This window comes from Micropterus salmoides, unplaced genomic scaffold, assembly GCF_014851395.1.
Source record: "Micropterus salmoides isolate LMB-PRFRI ecotype aquatic unplaced genomic scaffold, ASM1485139v1 Ms_hic_scaffold_20, whole genome shotgun sequence".
In the NCBI taxonomy this organism is placed as follows: domain Eukaryota; kingdom Metazoa; phylum Chordata; class Actinopteri; order Centrarchiformes; family Centrarchidae; genus Micropterus; species Micropterus salmoides.
In genome coordinates, this window is record NW_024041151.1 from 30,235,332 (window position 1) to 30,254,668 (window position 19,337).

At 40.6% G+C, this 19,337-nt stretch overlaps 1 protein-coding gene across 7 annotated transcripts in view; it reads left to right on the forward strand.

Moving 5' to 3' along the window:
* sh3glb2b (SH3-domain GRB2-like endophilin B2b) overlaps window positions 1–18,589 on the forward strand; it is a 28,924-nt gene extending 10,335 nt beyond the window's left edge. For 2 of the 7 annotated variants that reach the window (XM_038734071.1, XM_038734072.1), the window contains 6 exons: window positions 1,352–1,414; window positions 5,104–5,127; window positions 5,239–5,328; window positions 7,282–7,382; window positions 10,686–10,926; window positions 18,048–18,589. In XM_038734071.1, coding sequence (XP_038589999.1) covers window positions 1,352–1,414; window positions 5,104–5,127; window positions 5,239–5,328; window positions 7,282–7,382; window positions 10,686–10,926; window positions 18,048–18,155 — 627 coding nt within the window. In that variant the 3' untranslated portion in view covers window positions 18,156–18,589. The remainder of the gene's footprint in view (window positions 1–1,351; window positions 1,415–5,103; window positions 5,128–5,238; window positions 5,329–7,281; window positions 7,383–10,685; window positions 10,927–18,047) is intronic. The other 5 variants (XM_038734074.1, XM_038734075.1, XM_038734076.1 and 2 more) reach the window with 3 other exon arrangements.
* Window positions 18,590–19,337: the final 748 nt, after the last annotated feature.

The following is a 19,337-nucleotide window of genomic DNA, read 5'->3' on the forward strand; positions in this document are numbered from 1 at the left end:
ATATTTTTTATCTCGTGATTTCGAGATAACCATAATGGTAATTATAATGTGGTTTGTTGTATTGTAGTTTAGCTCACTTGGTAGAGCATAGGACTTACAGGTTTAAGGTTGTGTGCTCAATTCTCACTGAAGACTAAATTTTTCTTTTTTATATTATTCATAATCCTCTTCAACAAAGTTCTTATGAAAAGACTGTTTCACATGCTCACATTACTGTAAAGCACGTACTGGAAGGAAATTCCTTCTCATTCAGGGGAATCCATGTGACGTTACACATTTCATGACGGCTTTCGGAACCTTTGAAATAGCCGTCAGGAAATGTGTGATTGGGAATCCCCTCAGTCTCTTCATGACAAATTTGCTGAAGATGATGATACACACAAAAGAAGAAAAAGAAAGTCAACAAGAACCGGAATCATATATTACTGCTCACTGTGTATTGTTACTGGTATTGAGTATTGGTGTGAGTGTTGCTGTTGTGATGTTGTTGTGGTCTATTCTTACTTTGTTTATGGTCCTTAAGAAACAACATTTCGTTTTGCTACAGTATATACTTGTAGGCAAAGGATATGAATAAAGTATTTTAACTTTGATTTTTGATAACGTATTCAACCATTTTGCATGTAGCGACTAATGCAATGAACTCATGCCTAGATGTTTTGGGGGGTAAGATTGTTCGACAGAGACAGAGGTATAATTCATTGTGATCAGCAGGACATAAGCAATTGATAATGTAGGAAACAGCAGACAATTGTACATAATCATTTGCATCAGTGTATCAAGTCATTTGCAATTTGTTCAAAACAATGAGAAAGTGTTTTTATTATGTGCGCAACTGACGAGATGATGTGGAGGTTGAACAATTAGTTTTTAGAATTTCAATTCTGATCTGAGAAATGCACCAAAGCGACTGAGAAAAACTGTAAAAGCTGAATTTAATGGTAGCATTACCACATCAAAAGAAGGAGTGGTTTCATCAACATAAGAACGTAATTTGACTCCAACTATTTATAGCTTTAAAAGCGATCTATAAATGATTCATATGGCTGGACGCCTGCAAGGCTCTTACAGAGAGACTCACTCTGAGCTCTTTGTCGATAAAGGTCATAGATCACTTTGAATAACCCTTTATTTGTTCTGAACACTTAACTTTCAGCACTTTGATATCACACCCCTCTAACTGTCTACAGGACCATGTGCTTTGAATGTTTCTAAATGACATGCACTTGTGCTGCTTCTGATCTGTTTTCTGTATGCTCATATGCTTTTGCTAACTTTTGTTTTTCTGCTTATTGATTGTAACTGCATGACCGTGCCACATGTGTTTTCTCCTCCCTGCTCTTGTTTGTAGGCTGCACCTGATTTTCAGGAGACAAGGCCTCGAAATTATGTTCTTTCTGCCAGTGCATCAGCGGTAAGAGGTCCACGTAAATGACACATATGCAGAGGGGGGCGGGGCACATGCGAGGTCTAAGTTACTGAGCAGGAGCAAGGATAACATGCTAGGTATATAGCAGTAGAACACTGAATTTTATATCCCATTCAGTCTAAGCAGGAACACCAGCAGAAATGTTAAAGCAAGACTATGTAGTTTTGGTAAACAAAATAAATTACACAAGCAAAAAAACATACACTTGTTGCTGCTACAGCCTCTAATGTTTCTAAGATATTGCTGTGGGACATTACGAAGTCAGTTGGCTGACTGCAACTTTCTCTACTGGTGCTACTTTTTAGCATTCACTGTCATCTGGTGAACGCCTCTCGTGGCCAAAGTGGCTGCTGTTCAGCAAAAGTTGGGCTTGCTTCAAAGTAGCAAAAATTAAATTCTAAGCATGTGTTAAGCACATATTTCACCTCTTCTTAATGATGTAGAGGACAGCAAGGTTTGACATGTTACAGGTATGGAGGTTTGTTTTACCATCAGGAACATTTATTACACTATATTGTTACATTTTTGTAAAAGCTAAATTAATTAACTAAACTAAGCCAATGTCAGGACAGTGAGCTCATGACTCAATGACTCAAGTCAGACAGTCAGAGAATCAATTAGAAATCCAACATGCCTGTTTCATGTGTAGCCCTATATATCAAAACACATGGAGCAGGCCCCCACATCAGAGGCACTATAATATTGCCACTTATGTAAATAATGTGTAGGGGTGCATTTCTAATACTTGAAAAAGCTAGGCTTGCCAGAATGTGATAACAGCACTGTTGCATGATGACAAAAATATGATACTTGACATGAGCATGTTTTGCGCATGTTTGATTTTTTTTCACTGTTGTTTGAATCCCCTGAATCCCTCTTCATTTCATATTTGACATGCAAACACAATGAGAAATACTGAAAATTTTAAATGAACATATTCAATAGTTCCACCAGGTATCTGACATTATGACATTTCTCTGAAAAGGCTAAATTGAGTTTTATAGTTGCACTGGTCATAAGAGAGCAAATCATGGTGTATCACACCATGGAGGTATGGTGGCCCTGATGTGCAAAACTTGAAAGAAAAAATATAACAGTTAGCAACAACATTTCAGATGCTTCATCTAAACTGTAACTTACGACGGTTTTCAACACAGCTTTGTATTAACATGGGCATGGTTGCTGCGTCAAAATGAGACCTGGTTTGATCAGACCACTAATAAACAGATGCATCATGAAGTGACCACAAAACCACTTCCCACACATGTGATTCACAGGAACACAATACAACAATGTTGACCTTTCATTTCAGCAAATTCTGGTAAAAACCCTGAAAACACATACAGTAACACATAGTCTAGTTGCACTTTCGATTGTTACAAAAACATATATTTGTATCAATCTATACTTTTAGTATAAATATAATCCTATTGTAGAACATTTTGTCCCTACATTGTCTCCTTACTGCAGTATCAACAGTTTTTCTGTAACTTGTAGTCTCAGGTGTGTGTGAGCGGTTCACATTTCTCACTGGCATACATTATTGAACTGTGATGGTAGAAGTATTCGCATCCTTCACCTAATTAAAAGAAGGAATACAACAATGTTAAGATATTCAGTCAAAATCTTACCTGAGTAAAACTACATAACTAATATCCTGATAATGAGCTTAAAGTTATAAAAGTAACAGCACTCATTGGGCCAGATTTACTGAAGGTTTGCATGAGTAAAAACGTGTGCAAACTTGATATCACCAGCACGTAAGCTGACACGTAATAGCGACACAACCCATTGTAGGTATCAGAGAGGGAATGGGGCGTTAGGGCGTATAGGGACAGGAGATTGCGGAGCGACCGGGCACGCTGCAGATGGTCGGTAATCGTTCCCCCTGGCTGGTAGAAGCACGACGCTCCTGATTTTATGCATGATCCATGATCATATTTAAATTAATGACAAAAAGCATATAGTCAATATTTTAGAGATCCCCCAAAATTTCACAAATAATGTTTACCAAATTGTTCTTAACTGCAGTACTTGAGTAAATGTACTTTTCACCACTGTTACTGACAAACTGACAGCATGTCAGCAGGTGCTGACAGTGTTGCTATAACTAAACACTTCAGTCTGTCAGATTTGTCAAGGTAGCACATTATTGATTTCTACTCGACACAGCACCCAGGTTCAGACTAAACCACAGTGCAATTTCAACCACAGCCTCAAAGAACAGAGCAGTGAGTTTTATACATTCATGCCAACAAAGCTACCCAGGTGACACCAGTTTGAACCTGTCTTAAACCTCAAACCATAGCTAAGCTGCAGTGATCAAGAGTAACAGGCCCAACACATTCAAAACCCTTTTATTTTCTCTGTTAGAGAAAGAAAATGTAGACATCAAAGCAGAATTAGGAAGAACTGCAGAGAAATGATAAGGTTGTGTTTTCTTTGTTGTTGTTTGGCTCTGTAACTGAACCAGCTGCAGAGTGGCTGGGAGAGCTGGGATGTGGAGACGGATCCCTGTGTATCAGAGCAGAGGAAGGTTGTACACTTAAGACAACCACAGTGAAACAGGATTAGATCCCTGTCATTTTGGGTGGTTTATTTATTGTGGTAGAAAGTGGTAGTGAGAGCTGTTTGTGTCAGCCTCTAGTGATTCCCAGTGTGTCTGTGGTAAATAGCCACCCCTCGTCCTACCTGATAAGGCATCATAGCCATTTAGTTGTGTTTCTTAAAAGTTGGGGGGCGGGGAGTTCAGGAACAATTTCAGTGTTAATGTGACCAGAAATTAAATGACAAGTAAATGGAAGGTTTCATGTACAGACGACATCATTAGCTGTGTTAAACCCTTTGTAAATGGAAGGTTTCATGTACAGACGACATCATTAGCTGTGTTAAACCCTTTGTAAATGGAAGGTTTCATGTACAGACGACATCATTAGCTGTGTTAAACCCTTTGTTATCCAGGCTTGTTTACAAAAAAAATCATTAGTCTGTTTTGTGTTTTAACAGAAGCATTTATCTACATTCTAGTAAAGGTCAGGCTCAGTTCAGGCTCTTGGCCAACAGCAGCAGCTGTCAAACACAAACGGATCACTGAGGGTCCTTGTCTTTCTTCTGCATCTGTAATCACTTACATTCTTTGAGTAAAATGTGTTTTTTAACAATAATATCATTTCAACAGAATGGCCATTTAAGAAATGTACCTCTGTGGTAGCCTGGTTTAAACATTCAGTGACCTCAGGTGTCAACACAGATCAGAATTAGAGTTACAACTGTGACTCCAGCAGACATCCAACTGAGTAATACTGCTGAAAAATATAATGCGATGGTTTTAAAAGATTATGAATTAAATTAAATATATTAGATAAAATAAAACTCTGTTTTTGACTGTTTGATCCAGAGTTGGTCCCTGAAAACCCCCAGGATCAAGGGTTAAGATCAAGTTGGCCTACCATTGAACCGGTTAGCTTCTTACTAACAAAGCAAATCCAGCATGTCCCTGAATTTAGATTCACCACATCTGTTTACCATACTAGCTCATAGCAAGCTCATTGTTTCAGATAAACTAAACAGACATAGCTAATAGTTTTTTAAATGATATGTCAACATAATTTAAAATTTGAGTCTAAAAGTGGTTCATGACTGATTTTTTTCTGTTCTCATGCTGCTTCTCTCAGTTGCTGAGTGAGGAAGTGGACAAAGTAAGTACCTTTACAGGTGGACTGTGTGTGTGTGTACTTCATGAAAAGCATTGCATGTGTTTGGACAGTAATTTTAACACTTCTTTCCTGTCCTGTCATTTCCTCCTACAGGCAGAGCATGAGCTCCGTGTCGCTCAGACAGAGTTCGACCGACAGGCTGAGGTCACCAGACTGCTGCTAGAGGGAATCAGTAGCACGCATGTTAGTGTAACACACCAGTCATGTGATTCCTTCTGAGCCAGCTGTGCTGGAAAACCGTTAGTCAGAGTCATCTGACCATCCTGTAAAGTGTAGTTACATAGAGGAAAACAGCAACATGAATCATTGGATTGTGGCTGACAAATAACACACAGGTTGCACAGATTTGCACCAAATTAGAGAAAAACCTTACCTTGACCAAGCTCCATCAGAGACATCCCAAGACACATGCCATGTGCTTACTCATGCTGGGAATTGTTTAGTCTCTTTTACAATGGTCGCCTGTCCCCGTCTGGAGCTGTCCCCATTTTTAACTGTGTGTTAATCACAGACTGTATAAGGTGTTAACAGACCTGAAATCAGATTTTACATGGCCAGAAAGACTGGACGGGAGTACATACAGGTGTCGCGCTGAAAAGTAATAGTCCACAGAAAACATGATCTGAAGACATGATCTCTTTTGCAATTATCCTTATAACTTTACATTATTTAACTTGCTGTGTACCAACCAATCCAGTCCTTTTTACCTCTTAAAATACCTTTTAAATGGCCAACACAACACATAAAATACAGCATTCTACTTGCCAGAAAGTGATTACAGCCTCTACTTAGAGCTATATTTGACAGATTATAAACCTGAAATTGTCCCCCTTTTTATATATATATATATATATATATATATATATATATATATATATATATAAACATTATAATTTTTAATGACATACCACCAAACCAAAAATGTCCCCAGAAAAAGTGACAGTGACGAGAACACACGGCTTTATGAAAAGTTGAACGTGTTTCAATAAAAAGCAGAGCTTTAGCTAAATAGCCAGCTAACGTTAGTCAAACCCACACGCTCATGAATTTTTCCTGTTGTCTTCTGTCTTACCGATTCAGCTGCTGGCGGCGCATCTCGCTCTTGTTTTTCAGGGCTGTTCAACCGGCCAACCGGGTTAATCCCGTTACTCCTGATCGCCACTCCGACTATGTTTTGGACGATTAACATTGCGGGTCCGGCGGGGTGGGAGATTACGGTCGGTTGTATCCGTAAATCACTTTCCGGTTCGCTCGGATCTGTTTTTTGGAGCATTTAAGAGTGAAATAGGTGCTCGGTAGATCCCTGCGCCTAACGTTACAGAAACGAATTACACAGTCGCTACTCACTGCCTGTCAAGTATTTTTGGCTATGCATTATAAATAAATACTTTCACCTACACTTTTAGCAAACAAACTTTTGGACAAACAGGATTTTCACATTGAAAAAAAGATCTTCAAAATCTAACACCTTGTTAAATGGCGATTAAGACTTTTTAATACTTTTTAATGGTCTTCATTTTCGCAAAATAGATTTTTTACCTTTTAAGACTTTTTAAGACCCCGCGGACACCCTGCCCTTTATGGTCTAATGTAACTAAAACATTTACAGAAAATATAATTACAGTATCAGTAGTATAGTAACTAATCAGATTTATAGCATTATACTATATATAGTGCATGCTTATAAAATATGACAAATCCAAATAACTAGACTATATAATTTCTTGGCTGTAAGAAACTTTCAGGTTACCAGTGGAGAAGTTACTGGTCATGGCCATGGTCATTTACACCATAACCAGTGAATTGTGAGTGAATTAACGTTTTTAAACTTCGGTCTTCTTACAGATTAAACAAAGAAGATATAACATGTTAATTAACAAGCTTTGGTAGAGGTGCTGGTACACAGATTTTGTTACCTTTGGACAGATCCAGGTCACCTATGAACTTACGAAGTGACACATAAAACTGACACGTGTGAAAAAGACAAGAACTGACACAATTTCAAGGAGAGCAATTTTAGTAGCTTTTGGGAGAAGAGAGAAAATCTGTGTATTCTGGTGATAATGTGACAATAATAAAGCAAGCTGTCGCTTACTGCAGGGGATTTACTGATCCTCTTTTCCTTCCTCTCCTCAGCTCAACCACCTGCGGTGTTTGCAGGATTTTGCGGAGGCTCAGGCCACTTACTATGCCCAGTGTCATCACTACATGCAGGACCTGCAGCGGGAGCTCAACAGGTGAGGATTCAGTGCTGTTGGTAGCTTCATCTGTAACATTTGTATAAGACAGGTAGATTAGTTAAACATATTACTTTCGTGGCTTAGTTATATAGGCCAAAGGAGTGTAATGGGACTTTGTGAAACGATAAATGAAATTTCTTTAAAAAAATTAAGTTAAATTTCATTTATCGTTTATTTAAGTACAATTATATTCAGACATGAATCATATACTGCCTTAGTTTATCAGATAAATACAAGGATCTCATTTTCCAAAAATAACAAAAACCTTTCATTTAAGATGATCACAAGGACTGTGGCGGTGAAGTAATTTCCCCCTGGTAATATGTTGGGACTCAACAGCGTTATGCGGTATTATCGCCTTTTTCATCAATGAAGTAATTTGGTACCATATAGCAGAGTAAGAGTGTCTGTATCTGTCACCTCACTGCACAGCGAGCCGCTAAAAGCAGCTTTATGGTCGGAGCAGGGGCGTTTGCAGGTTCTTGAAACATTGGGGGCTTAGTCCAGACCAGAAATCTTTCATGTTTTTACCCCCCACCCCCATTGCCGTCTACCCAAAGTACGTTTATAAAGCAACAGTACATTTTTTATATATATACATTTACATTTATTATGATTTTTATAATTACTACTGATAACAATTAACACTGATCATATTAATTAGGGGGGTCTGGGGGTCCTCCCCCTGAAAAATGTGGGCTTTTAATTTATTTAATTTTAATTTCCTGAATTCTGGAGACATTTTCTGCACCAATTTATGGTAGAAATGTCTTTATTTTATAAAGGGAAGGACAAAATTTAGGTTTTTTAGCATTTATCTATATATCGGTTATTTTCGCGCATTTGGCAAATTATTATTTTTTTGACCCACAACACTAGAACAGCTCGAGCAGAGGGGGAGGGAGTGGGTGCTCTAAGAGATGTGATTGGGCCAGCCCAATGTCAGTATAGGCCTGATGCTTTATGGGCCGATCGTTGGCCAATTTTTTAAAAACAGTTAGGCCTATATAAATAAATAATTTGACTTGTAGCCTACTCGATGAGAGGAGCGCACTGCCCTTCATCAGAGGAAGAAAACCAAAACACTTTTCACACAATGTTCACTTTTAAAGTGCAGCTCACAGCCGCTTTAGAGGGAATGAAGCATCCTGGAGACAGTGAAACAGTAGTGTCACACAGCGAGGGGGACAGAGACAGCAGCACACAGAGCGTGATATTGTATCACTACTTTGCGGCGACTGTCAACCGTTTGTGTTAATACATTGACTAGACGCTGACCAAGAACATAGGCTGTTGATTACAATTTTGCTAGAGACAATTCAGAAGTTGCGGACAAGCCCTGAAACTGTGAGTCTCTCTCTCTCTCTCTCTCTCTCTCTCTCTCTCTCTCTCTCTCTCTCTCTCTCTCTCTCTTTTTTTTTGAATAAAGAAGAAGAAGTTTTTTAAATAAAATAAATAAATGAAACAGTAAGCGTGTGTGTGTGTGTGAGTCTTTAAAAATATATATATTAAAAATAAAATAGTTGTTGCTGTTGTTGAGTTACATTCAACATAAAGCCACGGAAAAATGACCTTGCGACGCCGTTGGGTCAGAGCAAGCTAGCTGCTGCATGCTAATGTACAACATTGCCAAGCAAACTATTTTTTTTTTCACACGTAGGTAGCCACTGCGCTGTAGTAGCGTTACAACTAAATTTCCACGGAAAACATGAAAAACAGCTGCAGGCGTCCGACACACTACGCTTGTTATTTAGTGAGCTTCAAATGAGGCTTACTGTCCACAGTTTCTCTGGACTGTCCCTCAGGATCACAGCGTTAGTCCAACATCGCAGAGCCTGCTAGCCACATTAGCTGTGCAATATGCCAATGCTAAGTTAGCTAACCTTTAAAATAAACAATAAAACAACACAAAACACGGCAACACAAACCGCTTCAGAGTTTGTAGTCGGGTCACGTACAGCCCATGGCGATCCATCCTTGAACCTTTACAGAACTTGTTTCGGTTGTGGAACTTTTGAAGCACTCATTTATTAATTTAACATGCACTGAGGTGTAAAGTATGAATATCGCGGTTGTTGCGGTGCTTGCCATCTTTGCAGTATTTTAATTTAACCATTATCACAACACCCATCAATACATTTTTGTTTCCAAACAGCAGACCAGAGATGTTCTCCTTATCATTGCTTCTCCGTTTGAGTTAAAGTGGTGCATGATCCAACATGAGTGTTACATCACGCTGGATCCAGTGTGTTTGCATAGCCCATTTTCTGACAGTTCCCAGTTGCTCAATGAACAGATTAAGCTGCTCTTTGTCAAGAACAGCAGCAAGGCTTATTCTTATTTTCCACCTGAAGGCAACATCTGCCTACAGGAAACAGAATCAAAACACACTGGGTCTGTCTCAATACATGCATTTCTAGTCTTGTCCCACATGTGAAACATGTCACAACAGTGAATGCACACTTCTCCTGATACTACTCCAAAGTGATACTCAGAGCTAAGTGTATCCCACAACTCCTCACAGTCTCCTGCGCAACACCAATCCAGCTGTGGCGGTAATTTCAGGATGGATAGTAATTAACACATGAAGAAGCACCCTTACTTATCCTTACCTGATTAAAGTATTTAAAGAGTAAAGCGAGATAGAAAATGTAATAATCATTATTCCCTTAAAAATGTAAAAGTAAAATTTACCATTTGACAAACCTACTCAAGTAAAAGAATAAACTTTTAGACAAGACAAGACCATCAATATGTGGTCTTAAGACCTTAAGACTCGAGTACTACAACACTAGAAAGTGCACTGGGAATCACAGCTGAAAAGTGAATTAACACACACACAAAAAACAAAACAAAGCGCACCTAACACCGAGGCAGCTATACTACTTTTTAATTTCCGGTATTGTTGCCGTGTCTGTTATCTTGATGTGGACACATAGCCATCCAAACCACATGTTTTGAAATAAAGCGTACTGCATATAATTTGCCTTTCGCAATAGCTCAGGCACCGAAGCCTACTGAAAGCCAAGATCTGTTTCACAGGTGACATTCTATTTAATGAATTCACCATTGGACATGACTATGAAATAAATAGTAACATATGGGAATTAGAGAAAGAAACAGGTTAATTTCCATCAAAAGGAAGCCATGCTCTGCACAACGAGTCCAAAAATGCTATCCAAACCATTAATACATTTGTCTGGGTGTGATTGTTGTCTTGTCTTTTTGCAGGATTATCTCAACAGCCTCAAAATAACACTTCCATAACTCACCCTAAATTTGTCTCCCAATTACACCCAGATGTGCAAATTCCGCTGGTGCCCACATCCCCTCTGCTGCTGTCTGCCCAAACCCTGTCTCCTCTGCTTTCCTGTCTGGATTGACGTCACCTGGGGCTCCAGTCTCGTGCTCATCCAGCCAAAGGCCCAGCACTCTGGCTATGGAGCAGACACAACTCCCTATAACAGGCACCAGAAAGGCCAAGGTCCTGTATGATTATGAAGCCCATGATGCAAGCGAGCTTTCCCTCCTGGCTGATGAGGTACAGCAGGAAATTCTGAGTCACCCCACACACAATGTCTGACCTTCTACTCATTAACAGGAAGAATCAGAAGGAGCTTTATTGCCAAGTAGTGTTTTACACATACAAGGAATTTGCTGTGGTGATAAGGTTCTACACGTAGACAAACATACAGGCAACATAAATAAATGTAGAAATATATAAATATGGAATGGAAGAACAACGTTGCAGATATATATGTGCATTATTCTGGGTCTGTGCCGTGCAGAAGTAACGCAACGGAAGAGAATATTGTGTACATATAAATATATAAACAACAAAGATCAACAATAAACAACAAATATATGCGACGTGCCAGGTCTGTGCCCGACATGAAATGAAACAGTATTTACATGTGCAGAGACATTTGTATCATTTGCAAGGGGGGAGTGTCAGTGGGGGCCCCGGGCCTTGTTAATGAGGCTGTTTTTGTGGCGAGAGGTTTTGGACCGCAGCCTCCTGCCAGAGGGGAGAGTCTGAAACAGTTTGTGTCCGGGGTGGGAGGAGTCAGCTTCAATCTTTCCTGCTCGCCTCAGAGTCCTTGAGGTGACCATCTCCACGGTCTTCAGAGCGTTGAGCTCCAGACTGTTCTGGCTGCACCAGGTCACCAGATGGTCCATCTCCCACCTGTAGACAGACTCATCCCCACCAGAGATGAGCCCAATGAGGGTGGTGTCATCCGCAAACTTCAGGAGCTTGACAGACTGGTGACTGGAGGTGCAGCAGTTGGTGTACAGGGAGAAGAGAAGGGGGGAAAGAACGCAGCCTTGAGGGGATCCGGTGCTGATAGTCCTGGAGTCAGAGACATGTTTTCCCAGCTTCACGTGCTGCTTCCTGTCCGTCAGGAAGTCAGTGATCCACCTGCAGGTGGAGTCAGGCACGTTCAGCTGAGAGAGCTTGTCCTGCAGCAGGGCTGGGATGATGGTGTTGAAAGCAGAGCTGAAATCCACAAACAGGATCCTGGCATTTCCAACCTTAGCCTTCTGAGTTTAGCTGTGAACCAGGGTTTGTCATTGTTATAACTCACCCTGGTCCATGTTGGAATGCAGCTGTCCTCACAGAAGCTGATGTAGGACGTCACAGCCTCTGTAAACAGATTGTTGGTAGCAGTCCTGAAAACATCCCAGTCAGTACAGTCCAAACACACCTGGAGGTCCTCAACAGCTTCACTAGTCCACTTCTTTGATGTCCTCACTACAGGTTTATAGAGCTTTAGTTTTTGCCTGTAAGCAGGAATCCGATGTACCATCACGTGATCAGAGGGTCCCAGTGGAGCGCGTGTGACGGCGTGATAGGCACTGCTAACTGTGGTGTAGCAGTGATCCAAAGTTCCCTTCTCTGGTTGGACACTTTATAAACTGTCTGTATTTCGGGAGTTCTTGGCTGAGATTTCCCCTGTTAAAGTCACCGAGAACAATAACAAGGGAGTCCGGATTTGTCTGCTCCACACACAGTATCCGGTCGGCCAGCAAGTGCTGTGCGTCCTGAACATTGGCATGCAGCGAGATGTAAACACCGACCAGAGTGAATGAAGCAAACTCATGGGGGGAGTAACGGTTTACAGTTAATGATAAGAAATTCCAGATTAGGAGAACAATGCTGCTGAATCACTGTCACGTTGCTACACCAGCCATTGTTAATATAAACAGACACCTCCACCTTTTGTTTTGCTGGACAGTTCTGTGTCGCGGTCCGCTCTGTGCAGTTGGAAGCCAGCCAGCTGCAGCGTGGAGTCCGGTATCAGTTCAGACAGCCACGTCTCCGTGAAGCACAGAACAGAAGATGAATAAGAGTCTCTGTTTTTCCCCACCAGAAGCTGAAGTTGGTCAGTTTGTTGCACAGTGAGCGCACGTTGGAGAGAAATATTGACGCACAAGCGACCCGGCTCTTTTCCCTCTCCTGCGGCGCGAACGACAGCCCTTCATGAAAATGTCCAATAATTCCACTGATGACGCTAGAAAAGTGGGAATTAAATCCGCTGGAGTTGTTCCCCTGATGTTCATGAGACCAAGTCAAGACCAAGGAAGTTAACAAATCAGACAACGCAAAAGCAATTTATTGATATTCACACAGTTATGCTCTTGACTGGTCTTGAAATAAAATCCCGAGGTCCTGAGTGTCTGAGACAAGACCGAGTACAAAGACGGTCGAGTCCGAGACGAGACCAAGACCATCAATATGTGGTCTTAAGACCTTAAGACTCGAGTACTACAACACTAGAAAGTGCACTGGGAATCACAGCTGAAAAGTGAATGAACACACAAAAACAAAACAAAACAAAACAAAGCGCACCTAACACCGAGGCAGCTATACTCAGCGCCATCCTGCAGGCATCAGGCAGTTAAAATACTTTTAGATGTTACTGCTACATGTATAGATATTGCGTCTGTATGCACGTTTTTGCTTCTCATTGCCTTTAAAATTTTCATGTGGATATATCAATCAACTCATCCAGCCATTTTTTAAACCATTTTTTTTTTTTGAGAGTGGGGCCTTTCCCATCATGCACTCATTAAAGGATAGGTTTACATTTTTTCAAGTATGTTTTAAAACAACATTCACAAAGAGTTGTTGGCAGTAGTCCTTCCATCTGTCCAGTCCGGCCGTTGGGGCAACTTCAGTGTCAGAAAAGGTCACCATTGAGGTTTGTCCAATCAACATTTTCAGTTTCATTCCATGTTCGCCTTGTTTATTTGATAAATGGGACTCCCTATAATGATCCTGCTGACATGGCAGAATTTATTTAGATTATGCAGAGGAAATGGATTTGGATTTGGGTGTAAAGGAAAAACGTCAGTGGCTATACTCCAGATGATGTTACTGTAAAGCTTTGAATCTTTGTAGAACAGCTCCTACATAAATGCATGGAAAGCACAGCAGGTGCCATTATTAGCATCCACTTAATCAGAAACTGCGGATGCAACACACATATTCCTGCTGTTTATATGATGGTTATATGATAGTTTTTAATGTTGATAAAAACATTATTAGCAAGAATAAGCTGTTAAAGCTGGAGTAGGCAGTTAATTTCAGATCATTTTTTATCTGTGGCTGACAGGACTGTAAGTAAGTAAGTACGGCCAATCAGTTTTTTCAGTTTGAATGAAATGATGGCTGGAATACCTGCCTACCTCCTAACCTGCTTACCTGTGTGCACTCTGCCCTGGGAGAGAGGCTTGACCAGGGACGGAAGGTCAGACCTGCGTGTATGCATGAGAGTGGTGGAATGGAGGGAACTAGTGGAATTTTGGATGGTATAGTGTGTGATATTACGATATTAGATCATGAATGATTAAAATGTCTTCACGATCAGAGAGAGTATTGTATTGTATTGTATTGTGCCAAAGTGCACATTCTATCAGTTTTAGGTGTTTGACTCATTCACAGAGTTTGCTGGTGAACAGATAGTGTTCCTTGTTGCTAAATTAACCACTAACAGCAGCCAACTAGCATTAGCTGCCGTTATTTAATGTACATTTACAGTCCCCTCCAAAAGTAAGGTAAATCCCTTTGTTTTTGTTGTTCACTGAAGACATTTGGGTTTAAGATCAAAAGATGAGACAAGAGTTCAGAATGTCAGCTTTTATTTCCTGGTATTCACATCTAGATGTGTTAAACAACTCAGGACATACCATAGTTTGTATTAGACCACAGCATTCTTAGGTGAGCAAAAATTAATGGAACAAATAATCTTAAAGTAAATAACATTTAATATTTGGTGGCATAACCCTTGCTTGCAATAACTGCTTCAAGCCTGCGACCCATCGACATCACCAAACTGTTGCATTCTTCATTTGTGATGCTATTCCAGGCTTTTACCGCAGCTTTTTTCGGTTCTTGTTTGTTTTGGGGTGTTTCTCCCTTCAGTCTCTTCTTAAGGAGGTGAAATGCAACAAAATGTTTCTGTCCACTATTGAATTCATTGTGCTGCTACCATCATCAGTTCCATCCTCAATAAATATTAATTTGCCTGTTCCAGAAGCAGCCATGCACGCCCAAGCCATGACATCACCTTCCGGCTCATCTCTGTGCGTCTTTGCAAATTTCACCCTGTTCTCTGGAGGTCGTTGCTGATGTCACTTCCTGATGTTTTGGAGGTTTTCTTCACAGCTCACACCATATTTCTGTCATCAACTACTGTTGTTTTCCTTGGCCGACCTGTAGGACGTCTGTTGCTCAGTACACCAGTATATTCTTTCTTTTTCAGGACATTCAAATTGTTGTGCTTGCTGTGCCCAATGTTTGTCCAACGGCTCTGCTCGATATTCCTTCTTTTCTCCCATAGACAGCTCTCTGGTCTTCATGTTGGTTTATCCTCTTTAACAGGAAATGCAGTCTTTATAGGTTTGAACCAAGGATGAAAACTTAGACTAGTCATGCAGAGCTATTTAATGTTTGGACAATCAACCTAAAAGGCAACACCTGGGCAACAAGAAACATCTGGCAGTCACATGTTCCAATGGTTTTGCTCACTTGAAAAATGGGTGGCTTCAAACAAAGGGTGGTATGTCCTGAGTTGTTTAACACATCTAGATGTGAATACCAGGAAACAAGAGCTGACATTCTGAACTCTTGTCTCATCTTTTGATCTTAAACCCAAATGTCTTCAGTGAACAACAAAAACAAAGGAACCGTTCCAATACTTTAGGAGGGAACTGTACATTTACTCATTTGGCAGACACTTTTATCCAAAGCGACTTACATTTGAGGAACAACATGCTTCAACAAAGCATCAATAGAGCACGAGATCTACAACTGATAATACATACTAGTAAGGGTAGCAGTAAATACTAGTAAGAGCTAACTGAACTAATGGCTCAGCTATGACCAGTGTTGAGCTGACTCAGCCCAGACTGGGAGTTCGGCGCGCCTGGGGAGTGTGTTACTCCAAAAGTCCACTGACTCCGGCTGCGCTGCCTTACGGCTGCACCACGGTTTTGTTCTGTCCTCTGCCCAGCGCCAACGTCCACTGGAAGCGTCTCAGAGGTGTTTCAGCAGCAGAGCGTGTTTCCTTCCCCACGTTGTTAATTTGTCTTTTTTATGCTTCTACTACCTTCTTCACAGCTCTTGCACGCTGCATATCCCACAGGGAGAATCAGAGCATTTTGTTGCCTGATTTTGCTGACGTTTAGATTTTGTTGATCTGGTAATCAATGTTTGCTTTTTGTGCTTTTAATATGAATAAGTAGGCTATGTTGGTAAATGGTTTATTTTGTGTCAGTTTTAACCATGCTTATTGTTGTTGTTTTATGATTGGGAGTCTGCACAGGGTGTTTTATTTTGAAAATTGACTGGATTTTCTATGCAGTTTTGTGTCTGACTTCCTGCCCGGTTCCATCTGCTCTGTGCTGCTTGACGCAGTTTTTGTCAAAAACAGATTAGCTAACCATTCTCTGCGGAGTGGAGAGCCGCATCTGGGACGCTTCTGGGACACGCTTCAGCTGCGTGGTGTCAATGTTTGTGAGTCCACCAGACGCAGACGCAGCCGCAGCGTGTCCCAGAAGCGTTATCACAACTACAGATTGATGAGGTACAACAATACTATGGCGAGGGGGGAGCCGGGACAACAGGTCAGCGGGGAGATGTATTCATCATCCCCAACCCCAGAGATTGAGTCCCAAGCCCCAATAACAACAAGCCCTTACGGCACAGACTCACTTAACACAAGGGCGACTGACCTTAGACTGAAGATCAGGCTGGACCCAAAAGCACTACGACCAAGATTATAAGGCCAAGTGACAAAGTATCATCTGAAAGTCTGCTAGAAGATGTGAATGCACAAGGTTGGGGTAACAGCGTCACGTGATCAGGATATAAAAATAAAGTAACTGTACTCCGTTACAGTGTAGAAAATAAAGATGTAATCAGATTACAGGTACATTTTGTAAAAATGGGGATTACAAATAGGGATTACTTTAAACACAAAATTTATAAAAGCTATTTGCTATTTAAGTGTTTCCTGTAAAAACACACAGCTAGTGAGGGATTTGTCGCAGAGATTGATTGCCCCCTCCCATTCATGCAGACTCTGTGTGGTCCACACTGCGGACTGATTCCAGCTCCCAGTGAATGAGTACGGCAGCCGGACCTCAGCACAGACTCTGACTGAGACTGATGGAGTTTGACCACTAGGAATACAGTAAGAAGGTGGTTTTACTGCCAGTTTGGCTTGTGTCACCTGTGGGCTGAGTCAACTAATGAGGCTGTGTCCTGTTCATGTCGTGTTCACTTGGAAGCTGCTGAGCGCAGTTTTGTTGCATTCATTCCCCGCTGGGTCCCCACCGCCACTGGCCTGAAAACCTCCAGTGCTTGAGTAAAGGTGTAAACCTAAACACACACTCCGATGTTTCGAGTTCCCAGTATGGGCAGATTAAGCTAGTTTGACCAGTAGCTGCAGGCTAACTGAGCTAATTATAGAGCTAGATAATGGCAGCTAGTTAGCAGCAGTTAGCTGACTTGCTACAGCAACAAGTAAAGCTATGTGTCCATCAGGAAACTCATAAATCATGGAGTTGAGGCAGAGCAGCTGAGAAACACCAGAGAGAAAACCAGAAAATATTTTCCATCAAATATGATCCAGTTTCAGTAAAATCAGTGAATAAAGTTATGTTTTTATTTTCATTGGACACTAAAATGAATCCAGGCCCCCCAGTGCAGGATGATTCATCGTTTTCCAATCATTTTCCAATCATTTTCCAGGATATGACACAGTGTCAGTATTCAATAATCCCTACAGAACAACTTTTTTTTGTCATTAATGGGCCCTGACTTACAGCTCTAGTGCAAGGCATCATTTAAAAAATTTAGGCCTAAACATCATTAATTTCATGGGAATGGGATATTTTATAGTTGTATGTTACACTGAAAAAATACACTGAGCAGACAACGCATCTTGTCTTTATTTGCGTATTTGGTACTGAAGTAATCCAAAAATAAGTCCAGGTTACTGATTACATTTTTTAACAAGTAATTAGTAATTGTACCGGATTACATTTTTAAAGTAACCCTTTGTCTTTTTAAATAACTTCATTTTGGTTCATTTCAACACATTTTTGCCAACACATTTGTCCTAAAATTTCCTCCTTTGCTTTTTGTTTCTCTAGTTCATAACCGTATACACCGTACCAGGAATGGACCCTGATTGGTTGATTGGAGAGCGGGGGAACGAAAAGGGCAAAGTCCCCGTCACCTACCTTGAACTGCTGAGCTAATGGACCAAACATCAGGAAACACTCACACATCTGAAAAATCTCCATTTACTGTCACACATGGGTGCATTTAGTACACTTAGTGTATCTTGAGCTGTGGCTATCCTAAAGCTTATGCAATCCTGCTTTCAGCAAGTTTCTATAAATATAGATGACCAATGAGAGGGAATTGCAGCAAACACTTGTGTGTGAGCAACAGTTTTATTTGAGTAGTTGTGTCATGACAGACCTACTCTTATTCCGGTAATGTGTATCCAGCATGTGATGAGGCCACAGTTAAAGCTACACCCCCTCATTTTTTTAACAGTGTCAGTTACTTTTGTGTGAAAACTGAAACTCAATTCCTGTCAATCTCGCATGTGTTTGTACACAAAGCATTCATGAGCCATTCAAAGACCAAGACCTTGTGTAATCCATTAAAGGATAATTCCAATTTATCACGGCTCGGGTCTTATTTTTGTAGTTTGGGCCATCATTTGTATAGGTTATGATATTTGCACTTACCAAAGTAACTGCTGAGATCTGGGAACAAAGTGACGAGGCTACAATAAAGTTCAAAGGGACATGAAACACGAGCTGTCAGACAAATTGACAGGCAGACTCCTTAAACCACTTTCTAGAGAAACAAGAAGTAAAACTGGACATACTCAGCAGTATATGGTGCAGTTCATTCAGTATGTCTTGACAGTGGTGATTTTTTTTTTAATAAAACAATGTAGGGATAATAAATTAATAGCACTGAGTATCTGTATACCAAGTCTGATCCGTTATTTGCCTAAATGTTGATTCAAATGTATCAAACATGTTGAAATAACAGCTGTGGCCTGTTAAATTTTAAAGTTTACAAACTTAAATAATTGATATGATATGAAACGTTTGATTGGGAGGTTGACCCCTGTTAGATGTTGTTGGAACTACAAAAACAAACAAATCCATTTGTGGTGTTACAGAGTGGAGCTTTCCCCAACCCAAGATCTTTGAGTACAGACACCGGCTTGCAGAGTGAACTTTAATCAGACAACACCCAAAGTTTAGTTTTGGCATGTTAAAACATTAGTAATGCTTTTATCGTATTTGACAAACCATTCCCCTCAAGCCCATTGTGGTTAAATGTCAGTTGTATGACAGAATGAAGTGAGTAAACTGATGAGTGGTGGGGTTGCGGCTAGATTATTATTGCAGAAA